General features: G+C 45.4%; 1 protein-coding gene and 1 long non-coding RNA gene across 3 annotated transcripts in view; one reads left to right on the top strand and one right to left on the bottom strand.

Annotated features, from left to right (window-relative positions):
* sesn1 (sestrin 1) overlaps nucleotides 1-11,290 on the bottom strand; it is a 28,927-nt gene extending 17,637 nt beyond the window's left edge. Inside the window, exons 1-2 of one of the 2 annotated variants that reach the window (XM_083535719.1) lie at nucleotides 11,144-11,290; nucleotides 10,514-10,814 (exon numbers count right to left, since the gene is read on the bottom strand). In XM_083535719.1, coding sequence (XP_083391845.1) covers nucleotides 10,514-10,777 — 264 coding nt within the window. In that variant the 5' untranslated portion in view covers nucleotides 10,778-10,814; nucleotides 11,144-11,290. The remainder of the gene's footprint in view (nucleotides 1-10,513; nucleotides 10,815-11,143) is intronic. The other variant, XM_083535718.1, reaches the window with a different exon arrangement.
* Nucleotides 6,843-10,139, top strand: LOC310722918. Its single transcript, XR_014532540.1, has 3 exons — nucleotides 6,843-8,840; nucleotides 9,060-9,110; nucleotides 9,202-10,139. It is a non-coding gene; the product is annotated as an uncharacterized lncRNA (long non-coding RNA).
* Nucleotides 11,291-11,381: the final 91 nt, after the last annotated feature.

Raw genomic sequence — 11,381 nt, forward strand, 5'->3', positions numbered from 1 at the left:
TTTTATGAAGGAGACGTGTTAAACATGGAGCTGATTTCAGGGCCAGAAAAACAATTCAGCCTGAAATGTAAGAGCTGCATGGAACCAGCTTTATAAAGCCATTGCTCTTATTTTACATAACGCATCTTTAATATTAGCGGAGGAGTTCGATGTTTTCGCTGCGTTTGCAGAAGCAGGTTGGAAGCGGAATAGAAAAAGGGAAACGGGGAGAAAACAAGGAGGGAAAGAAAACACACTCGGCGAGCGTGAGCCAAACATGCCTGCGCTTGTACCGTCATCGGTAAACAATCCGATACTGATCGCGAGAGGGGGGTGGGGGAGGGGGAAACACACACTCGCACACACACAACACACACACAAAACATACTCGAGCTGGCTAACTTCTAGTCATGTTTGTTTTCCCAGTTTGTTAATAGCACCGAGGCACATCTATGTCACAAACACATCTTGAAGGCGTGGCCAGGGGGCGTGGCCATGGGGTGACCGGTTGACCACGAGGACCACAAAACCCCCCCCTCCAACAATCGTGTGGTGTGTTTATGTGGTGTGACACAAAAAATATTCGATGCGCCCACACACCCACACACACACACCCACACCCACACCCACACACACACACAAGCTAAAGTTTGCTATCTTACAATAGTTTTCATTAATAATACAAGGAACAAGGAAGTGTCGCATAAATAAATAAAACACGACCAGGCGTGTCGCTGCGCGAGTTTCCGTTACCGCCGTCACGATTCGATCGCTAACGAATAACACAACGTCGCCTCGTTAGCGGCTGTCAATTAACTTTCCCACTTCCCAGACCCAGACTCCTTCATCGACGGTTAGTTCACGCCTACTTCTAGTAAGATGTATCGCTTAAACGATTAAACAACCGCGTTTTACTGTTACGAACAACAACGCTACGTCGCACGTTTTTGTTTTATTATCCGTTTTTAGTTACAGACATTTGAGGGACCGAACGAACCCAGTCGTTACTTCTATATAGTTTTACATAATTTAAGATCTAGTTAGTCTATAGCTACTTGATGAGGCCAAAAGTTTGTGGACACACCCGACCCTGAGCGTTCCAGGAGCGTTCTCTGAAGGTTCCCGGAACGTCGCATGAAGGTTTTTCGATGGTCGAACCCTAAAAGAACCCATACAGAACGTTCTTAACTTTTCTTCCTTGATTTACAGTCAAGTGGATTTCGAAGCTTATCTCTGAAGTTCTCATACAAACCGAAGCACTTGGGAGCGATTAGAGCGACGGCGATAATGAACTGAATCCGCAATGTTTTCACCCAAGGATCTGGCAGAAAGCCAAATCGTTTTCATAAACATGTCAATCATCTGAACGTTTTTTTTTTTCTCTCAGATATTTGGAGAAAAGAAAACCCACGGTGCTCGAATGGAGAGCTTCAGGGTTCGAATGTAAAGAAAAAAACAAGAAAAAAAGAAAAACACAGGTCTGTTTGAATTCCTCAGTTCCAGGAATCTCTACACAAAGCAAGCGAATGGAAGAACAAATGAAATGCAGGAGAAAATGCTTTCCACTCTTAGTCTCTCCATCCCTCGTTTTCTCCCTCCCTCCTTCCCACTTAGGCTCACAAACAAACATCATTCCGGGTTTTTTTTTTTCCTTTTTTTTCTTTCTTCCTAGAAGTTTTTGAATGGGGTCCAACCTTTCAATCGCTCGAATCCTCTCCCCCCCTCTCTCTCTCTCCCCCCCCTCTCTTTCTTCCTCTCTTCACACAAACATATTCTAGAGGTCCGGAGGTGTGTCCGCTCCGAGCCAATCGCGGTACAGCAAAGCAGTTCGGCTTTTCTCCAATTAGAAATGAGGGAAAGGGGATGGAGAAATGAAGGGATGGAGGGATGATGAGTGAAGAACAGAACTTGCTTTGCACTCTCCTGCTCTCTCGTTCTCCATCCTCCTCCGTCTCCTACATGATGATGTATTGCGTTAATGTGGGAGTATAAATACACCCTGGACGTTTGCCTGTATTAAAAGGGGGCTTGTTGGGAAACACACACACACACACACACACACACACACACACACACACACACACACAGACACACACACACACACACACACACACACGTACATGCACATGTGCAGTTATTGAGTAAGCTGGTCAGAGGGTGGGGTTCGAGCTCATAACTCTTGCTGAAAGAACTATTTGTACTAAACAGAAGCAAAAACACCTGGACGTGGACAAGAACACACACACGTACACACACACACACACACACACACACACACACACACACACACACAGCACAAAAATATATTTCGAAAGGACCCAATTAACGCATGCAGGTCAAAGTGCTCCATGAATGCTGATGAATTATTAATATTACTCTTCATTAAACAACCCAAATGCAGTTCAAGTGGAACCAATGACCTCCAGAGGACAAAGGGTACAAAGGGTACTACAGGTACCCGTGGAGGGCCATCAGGGCCAGCAAGACCTTCTCTACTGGTCTAAACACTATTAGATTCGCTGCCTTACGTTTGAATCTATTTATGTCTACATTCGAAATTTCTATCCAATCAAATTTCAGCCTGTGTTTCCAGGGTCAAAAAAATCTCAGACTTTTTGGCTTTAACCAATCAGATTCGAGTAGACGACTCCGGGGGCCGTCTAGTCGGAGCTCGCAAACCTCATCTGTAGCACAAGTTTCAAAATATGCATGTGGAATTAACAGGTGGTTTTTTTCATTCCACAACGACTGACGGAGGAAAAGAAATCGATTTACTAGAAAAGCTGGACGTCGGTGACGAAAGGTCGAACCCAAACATTATTTTTTTATTTTTTTTCGTGAACCTTTAGAATATTGAAGGTTTCTCTAAGCACGGCATCACAATGATGGCATTAAGAGGTGGATTGATTCAGGAACATTGGATACTGCGAGATACTAAACCGAAGCTTTTCCAGACGTATACAGTACGCTGCTTCTTCTTCTGCTATGGAGGAACACAATTGTATAAAATGTCTTTAGATGCTGTAGCATGAGATGTTTCCTTCACTTGAACTCGAAGACCCAAAACCAGCTCCATGGAGATCTGGCTTGGATATAGTGGAAGATCTTGAGATGCTTATCTGCTATGAGATATTTATGAAAATGTAACCTGTGTTGCTGAATCTGGGTTCCAGCTGTAAATACCCTTCATAACCCAAATGCTATAACATTCTTACGGCGCGTTCATGATAATGACTTTTTGTCGATTTGTACTGGTGCGTATCCAAAAATCAAATACAAAAGCCCCAGTGCGCGATACGGTTCTTTCTTTCGTTCTGTTTACATTGGCACGCATCCAAGACGAAAATGCAGTGCAGTATCATATATCAGTTCACTTCTGAAGGACGAACTGTAGCTAAAAGCGATGACTTGGAGACCATTTCACTGCACGATGTAGAGGTGACGCGTTAAACCCCTCACATCTCGAATCACACCTACAGATAAAATAGTGCAGTCAGATTACATTTATTTCCATTAGAAGGTCTATGAAGTCCATGAGAAGGTCTGTGCTGCATCTCTACGAATCGTGAAGCTGTTGCAGTTATCTCCTGGTGCTGTTTTTTTTCTCCCGTTTCTCATTTCCTTCTCCAAATTCATCTTGTACCTCGAGATGTTGATGAAAATCACCGCCATGTACATGCCGAAATTCTCTATGGAGTTTAGGAAGGTCATTAAAAAACATCTATTAGCTCTGTCTCACTCTGGAGGGAAGTGGAACTGGATGGTTCCTCTGGTTCCAGGTGTTTATAAGCAGCGCATTCGTTTCGATTCGAGCGACCGATTTGGACGATTTTGAGGAACACAACTGTATAGTTCTTCTTTGGATGCAGTAGAATGAACTTTTAACTTTACTTGCTCCTGTGCACTGATCCATCTCTGAAGGTCTGCTTTCCATAGGTTGGATGTGTGTGGAAGATCTACAGGCCTGCTACAGAGCTCAAACCCTATTAAACAGATTAATGTGAACACCACCTCAGGCCTCCTCACCTACATCAGTACCTGAATTTTGGCTGAATGAAATTTCACACAAATCTCCACAAGATTTAGTGGAACATCTCAGAAGAGTGTGTTCTACACATATGAAAGTCACACTGACTTTAGCGTGCAACTTCATCCGATGGCGTTCTCACGGATTTTAAAAAAACCCTCAGGTCATAACGTTTGACTGACTTGGCTTGTTGCTTGAGCGGTGCGTGCGTGTGTGTGTGTGTGTGTGTGTGTGCGTATATGACTCAAGATTTTAAACAATGTCTTGCGGCATTGATTCGTACTCTCATTTGTTTCCAGAAAATGTTTTCATTGAATGCTAATGTTCACTTTTACAGGCGTAAATGGAAACACACACACACACGCGCGCGCGCACACGCACACACACACACACGCATACACTCCCACCACTATAACTACACATCCACCCCAATACACACACACCATTATAACTACCATACACTCTAACCACGCCCACCACCATAACTACCCATCCACTCGAACCCCGCCCACCACCATAACTACCATTCACTCTAACCACGCCCACCACTATAACTACCCATCCACTCTAACCCCGCCCACCACCATAACTACCATTCACTCTAACCACGCCCACCACCATAACTACCGTCCACTCTAACCCGCCCACCACCATAACTACCATCGACTCTAAACCCGCCCACCACCATAACTACCCCTTCACTCTAACCCCGCCCACCACCATAACTACCATCCACTCTAACCCCGCCCACCACCATAACTACCATCCACTCTAACCCCGCCCACCACCATAACTACCCCTCCACTCTAACCCCGCCCACCACCATAACTTCCATCCACTCTAACCCCGCCCACCACCATAACTAGCATCGACTCTAAACCCGCCCACCCCCATAACTACCCCTCCACTCTAATCCCGCCCACCACCATAACTACCATCCACTCTAACCCCGCCCACCACCATAACTACCATCCACTCTAACCCCGCCCACCACCATAACTACCATCCATTTTAACCCCACCTACCACCATAACTACCCATCCACTCTAACACACACACACACACACACACACACACACACACACACACACACACACAGTATAAGGGCATGAGGACTGAAGGGTCAGGTGATGTTCTGGTCTTTTATAAGCCATTTACTGCTGCTTAGAAACCACAGCAAAGAGAACGGTCCAGGTCAGAGAGTTCAGGAGAGATTCACTAAAGCACATGTCTCATGACCAGAGATGGAGATGGAGATGGAGAGAGAGAGAGAGAGAGAGAGAGAGAGAGAGAGAGAGAGAGAGAGAGGGGGGGGGGAGGGGGCTTTGAATCACAAAGACAAATAGGCAGAAAGACAGAAAGAAAAATAGGCAAAAGAAGAGAGTAAGACAGAGAGAAGAAGAGAAACAGATAGAGAGATAGTCAGTGTTCAACAGAGAGACAGATGAAAAGAGAGAGAGACAGGAGATATAAAGAGAAATAGAAAAAGAGAGACAATAGATAGATAGCAAGTAACCAAAAGGAAAGATAGAGATAGACAAAGAAAGAGAGACAGAAAGTGAGAGATAGACAGATGAAAAGAGAAAAGAGATCGAGACAGAAAAGAGATGGACAGCAAGCGAGCAAAAGAACAGACAGAGAGAGAGAGAGAGAGAGAGAGAGAGAGAGAGAGAGAGAGAGAGAGAGAGAGAGAGAGAAAGAGAGAGAAGGAGAGAAACAAGAGATAGAGAGCAAGAAAACAAAATAACAAAAAGTTGGAGAGAAACAGACAAACATGAAGACACAGTAATAGAGAAACAGAAATAGAGAGACAGACAGAAATAGAAAGACAGAAATAGAGAGTGGTTCAGAAAGCAACACTTAAAAAAGGAGAAAACTAATAAAAACAGACCCCCCCACCCCCCACCCTGTGTCAGAGAGACGTGACGCTTTTACACGCTTTCTGGCCTGCAGTCCCTCCCAGTGTCCCTCCCAGTGTCCCTCCCGGTGTCCTGCCCAAATGATACAGACGACTGATCACTTGTTTGTTTGTCGTTTATTACACACGTGTGGTTTGTTTGGCATCGCTCAGGATCTGGGTTTCATGCCTGCTCCTATTTTTTACCCGGTTCAGTTCGGCAGCTCGTCCGTTTCCATCTCGCACCCCGTCCACATCCGTTTCCTATTTTACTGCTTTCACTTCATCTTTTTTTGTGTCTTCTATTTTTTTTTGGTCTTGTTTTGAGTTGCGCATAAATTAATACAGCTGGTGGTGTGATACGGCGTGTGATAAGTGTTGTGGCGTGTCTACTTCGCGTCTGGGTGCACGTATGAACTGCGGGACGTGCGGACGTGACTCACAGGCCGCAGAAGCCGAAACCTGGCCGCAGACGAAGCACCTGAGCCTGACGGAATAAAGAACATGGAGGAGGTTAATGGGGATTAGTAAGGTAGAATTGTTAGTAGACTCCGCCCACTTTTGTTGATTGGCTCGGAGCGTTTTCTTGCAAAAACCTAATTTGAAAGAGAAAACTCAAAGAATTCCGTCTAGACGCAAAAAGCCAGACCGGAGTCTAGGATGTAGTTTCTTGTCCAGACAGATTTCCATGAAATAAACTGACCCCCACACCCCCCAATCTCACTCACACACACACACACACACACACACACACACACACACACACACACACACACACACTACAAAGTCTACAAGCCTATTCATGGTCAAGCGTTTGGTGGAAATTTCCAATCTAGCCACAATAGGGCAACACCGCCCCCTGCTGTTCACTTCAAAAACCCTATTGAACACCTTCGGGAAAGATCTAGAACCTTCGGGAAAGATCTAGAACAACATCTTTTCCCAAGGGAGTGATTGGAGTTAAGAAAGACATGTGGAACGGGACGTTCAGAAAGAAGACAATCATTCGGTCGGGTGTCCACAAACTTTTGGCCGTACCCAGTATATAGGTCACGTCTGGTTTTCCATGAAGGCTGTTGAAGGAGAACGTATCGGGGAGGGTTCCAACTCTTTCTCTACCTTCGTTCTGTATTCCAGTCACTCTCATGTTGTGTGTGTGTGTGTGTGTGTGTGTGTGTGCCAGGAATGGTGCTTAATGCTTTTTTAGCCCTACAGCGATGCCAAGCAACCAACAACAAGCCACACACACACACACACACACACACACACACACACACCCTAAACTGACCCAGTGCAAACCCTTCAGCTATTTCAAGAACAGAGAAATGGAAACGTCTTCAGCTATCGAATGCGGGTCAGAAGTTCAGCCTGAGGGACGCTTTCACACCCTCGTGTTTGAATACCGCCGGAATCAGCAGGGTGGGGTGTGGTGGGGATTATTTTTGGGAATCGAATCTGTAGCTGGAGATGTTTGTTTTGCTCCTGACTCTATTTACTCCTATAAGAAGCTCCACTCTTTAGAGATGTTTCTCCAGATTTTGTGGAGATTTCGGCCACTTAGTTAAATCAGTTACTGATGTAGGTAAAGAGGCCTGGTGTGGCGTTCACATTCATCCCACTAGGGTTGGAGCTCTATAGCAGATACGCCACTCAAGATCTTCCACCCACATCCAAGCCATGAAAAGCAGATCTTCATGGAGTTCATCTTCACAGTTACTGGAAAAGTCAGGTGTCCCGATACTTTTGCCCTCATAATATAACAAAATCCGTCTAAAATCTTCTTACGTTATTATGAAAGCTGTAAATATTTACAAGAGCAGCAGAAATTTCTTACCCAAGACAGTGGCGTACCATATTATCACGAATAGGTCATTCTCCACCCGAGCCACCAGAGGGCACACTCACTTGAAGCATAGCCTTCGAAACGATAAACTAAAGAAACATATAAAGCAGCTACTGATGCGACGCGATCCGATTCACCGCTATTGCGATCCCCTTTCATAAATTTCCTCCCCTTTCATAAAATAAAACCAGACGCTCTTTTCCAGTTGTGTCTGCAGGAAGTTACAGCTCTACCTCTGCCATGTAAATCTGTATTCTATGTGACTCTCAGGACGCGTCTCGGCCTCCGTAGTGTCGCGATACGTCGTGTTCACGTAGCAGCGGCGGCGCTCGAGAAACGAGGAGAAATCGATCCACATAGAAAATCTACATATCTCCTGGTATCTCCTTCTGGATTTGAATCTGATCAGTTGTGTAGTGACCATCAGTGGAACATCCTGGAGTATCGTGATATTGATATTTTTTTCCATATCGCTCAACTCTACCTGGCCTACAGCTGATTTAAACACCTCACACACCCACCCTCACACTTCTCATTGTTATGATTAGCGTCCTTCCAGTGTGTATGTTTGCTCGAGTGCCCTTGGTCTTCAAAACCCTGAAGCCAAAACCCCCATGTCCTGTCATGAATCAGCACGAAGCTTACCTAGATCCACATTTACATCCAAACACAAACACACACACACACAATTTGATAATATAATGTGCTGCTTGGGTATGTGTTAGGTAGGACCACCTTCTGCTGCAGCTTAGTTCCTAGCAGATCCACATACAGTGTGGGGTTTCACCCATTCTTCTGGACAGATTTGGTGCTCATTTGATCTTCAGTGTGATGTGGTGTGGTGTGAAGAGATATGAGTGGGTGAGGTGAGGAAAACGAAGGTGTAATGAGATGTTTAGAGGTGTGTAGAGATAGATGGAGATGTTTGAAGATGTATAGAGATATATAGAGGTCAGGTGAGGATCAGGGAGGTGTAGTGAGATGCTTAGAGATGTGTAGAGATGTATGGAGGTCGGGTGAGGAACAGCGAGGTGTAGTGAGATGTTTAGAGGTGTGTAGAGATGTATGAAGGTGTGTAGAGATATATGAAGGTTGTGTGAGGAACAGGGAAGTGTAGTGAGATGTTTAGAGATGTGTAGAGATGTATGGAGGATCGGGTAAGGAACAGGCAGGTGTAGTGAGATGTATAGAGATCTTTGGAGGTGTTTAGAGGTGTATTGAGATGTATGGAGGATCGGGTGAGGAACAGGCAGGTGTAGTGAGATGTATAGAGATCTTTGGAGGTGTTTAGAGGTGTATTGAGATGTATGGAGGATCGGGTGAGGAACAGGGACGTGTAGTGAGATGTATAGAGACGTTTGGAGGTGTTTAGCGGTGTATTGAGATATATGAAGGCTAGGTGAGGAACAGGGAGGTGTAGTGAGATGTTTAGAAATTTTGTAGAAATGTAGTGAGATGTTTGGAGGTGTGTAGAGATATATGAAAGTGTGAAGAGAAGGTCTGGAGGTTCTAATACACCTGTAAATAAGACTTGCTGTGTTGTTATGCATTTATACTTGAGTTTGTAGTAAACACTGACAGGAATTGCAGATGTTGTGTGTGTTACGCATTTATTATAATTAAAAGAAATCTGATCAGTTGCAGGGGAGCAAATACTTTTGCAAAAGACTGAGACGGAGTTCGTTTACTGACAAAAGATCTTTTCCAACTATTATTTTTTTTGGCAGAAAATCCAATTGGCTATAATCCTACTGTGTATCTGGGCATGTGTGCTAGCGCTGTGTGTGTGTGTGTGTGTGTGTGTGTGTGTGTGTGTGTGTGTGTGTGTGTGTGTGTGTGTGTGTGTGTGTGTGTGTGTGTGTGCGCTGCAGCAGTGCTTAGTCGGCCAAAGTTCGTATTTTCTCAGCAACACAGTGTGCAGCAGTCCGGGTTTGTGTGTGATCCTCTAATCCCTCATATCCCAGACTTCTCAATGCTTCTACAGTAAGCAGAGAAGGTCAAAAGGTCACGGCGAACAAAAGATCTGCAGCGAACGTCCTGTCATTCCTAAAAAATGTGTGTGTGGGTTCTGGAGGCTGTGGAGTGTGTGTCAGGGTTATCACACGGCAGTGTTAATTAGGACAGAAGCTCGAGAGCGAGGATAATATTGAGGGGGGCGTGGCTTAAGTATACTCGAGTGTTATGATGTCACAAAACACGGTAGCTTCGATTTGAGATGCCGAAAACTGCCGTAGGAATACCGTGCTAATTCCTGGAGGACAGTGTGGTGCCTACAAACATCTGAACACGCACACACACACACACACCCACATTTCCACTTCCTGGATTTCTGGAGATGTCCATGTGAAGGTCTGGTGAAGTAAAGGAGACCTACTGATCCTGTCTTTTGAAACGAAAGGCGAACCTTGTTCCCCTGTGGAGCGCTATTCCAAGCTCACACACACACACACACACACACACACACACACACACACACACACACACACACACACACACACGTGCTGCCAAAGATGATCCCAACACCAACATACAACGAAATGCCACCTAGATTTCGAGATCAGAAGTCAAGTCTCAAGGTGGACCATTTTAAATCCAGATGTGGAACACGAAGGTGATCGGTTCCTTCGATTGTAAAAGAGAAGACTCTGAAAGGTTCTTAGAACCGCGTCCAGTTTGAAAAAAAAAACCCTGAGGAAATGCCTTGAAATCAGCGGATGTTAATCATAGAAGGAAGAAACGATCAAACTGGAGATGCAAACCATCTCACCTGGACGCTGCGGAGCAACCAGATGCATCTTTCCTTCACGTCTTCGTAAGGACACCTCTTGGACAGCATGAGGACGCGCGCCAGGACGCAGTTCAGATCTTCTGCCTTGCCAGGAGACGTCGATGATGGCGTCTTCAGAATCGGCCCGATACTCTCCACCTTCTTCTTCACATCCTGCTCAATGTGCTCCATGGCTGCGTGTCTGGAACACGAGTCCCGGCTGGCCAGGGTTTCCCACACCGCCGCTCCGTCTCTCACGTCCATCGTTCCGAGGTTTTTCCCAAGCTTCTTAAGACGTGAGCTGCGAGGAGAAATGTAGATGTTCCAGCAATGCAAGGCAAGTTCCTAAAGACATAACATCCCCAAGCTCAGGATCTTCACAGCTTTCTGGTAGAACATGAGAAAAACACACCCTCCTGCATGCAAGTAACTGCTGAACACTGCTTTATTCATGTCTATAATAAAGATGACATAAAAGAACATATGCATGAATGTGTGTGTGTGTGTGTGTGTGTGTGTGTGTGTGTGTGTGTGTGTGTGTGTTCCATTTCTTCCCTCTTTACAACGCACCCGAATAGACACACATCCTGACAATGCCTCCTTTCTATCCTTCAAATAGTCATCACTTACATGCATTCACTGCATTTATTCCTTTCTTTCTCTTTTCCTCCTCGTCACGTTCTCCGGTTCTGCGGTCCAGGCAGCTGAAGAAGCAAGCGCCCAGCAGGAGAAGGAGGAGGAGCAGGAGATGAAGGAGGAGGAGCAGTAGAAGGAGGAGGAACAGGACGAGGAACATGAGGAGGAGTGTCCATCCATGTGGGGCGATTTGAATTTAACAAACACGTGATTGACAAGCGCCTCCGCGAAT

This window comes from Silurus aristotelis, assembly GCF_946808225.1.
Source record: "Silurus aristotelis genome assembly, chromosome: 29".
NCBI lineage: Eukaryota > Metazoa > Chordata > Actinopteri > Siluriformes > Siluridae > Silurus > Silurus aristotelis.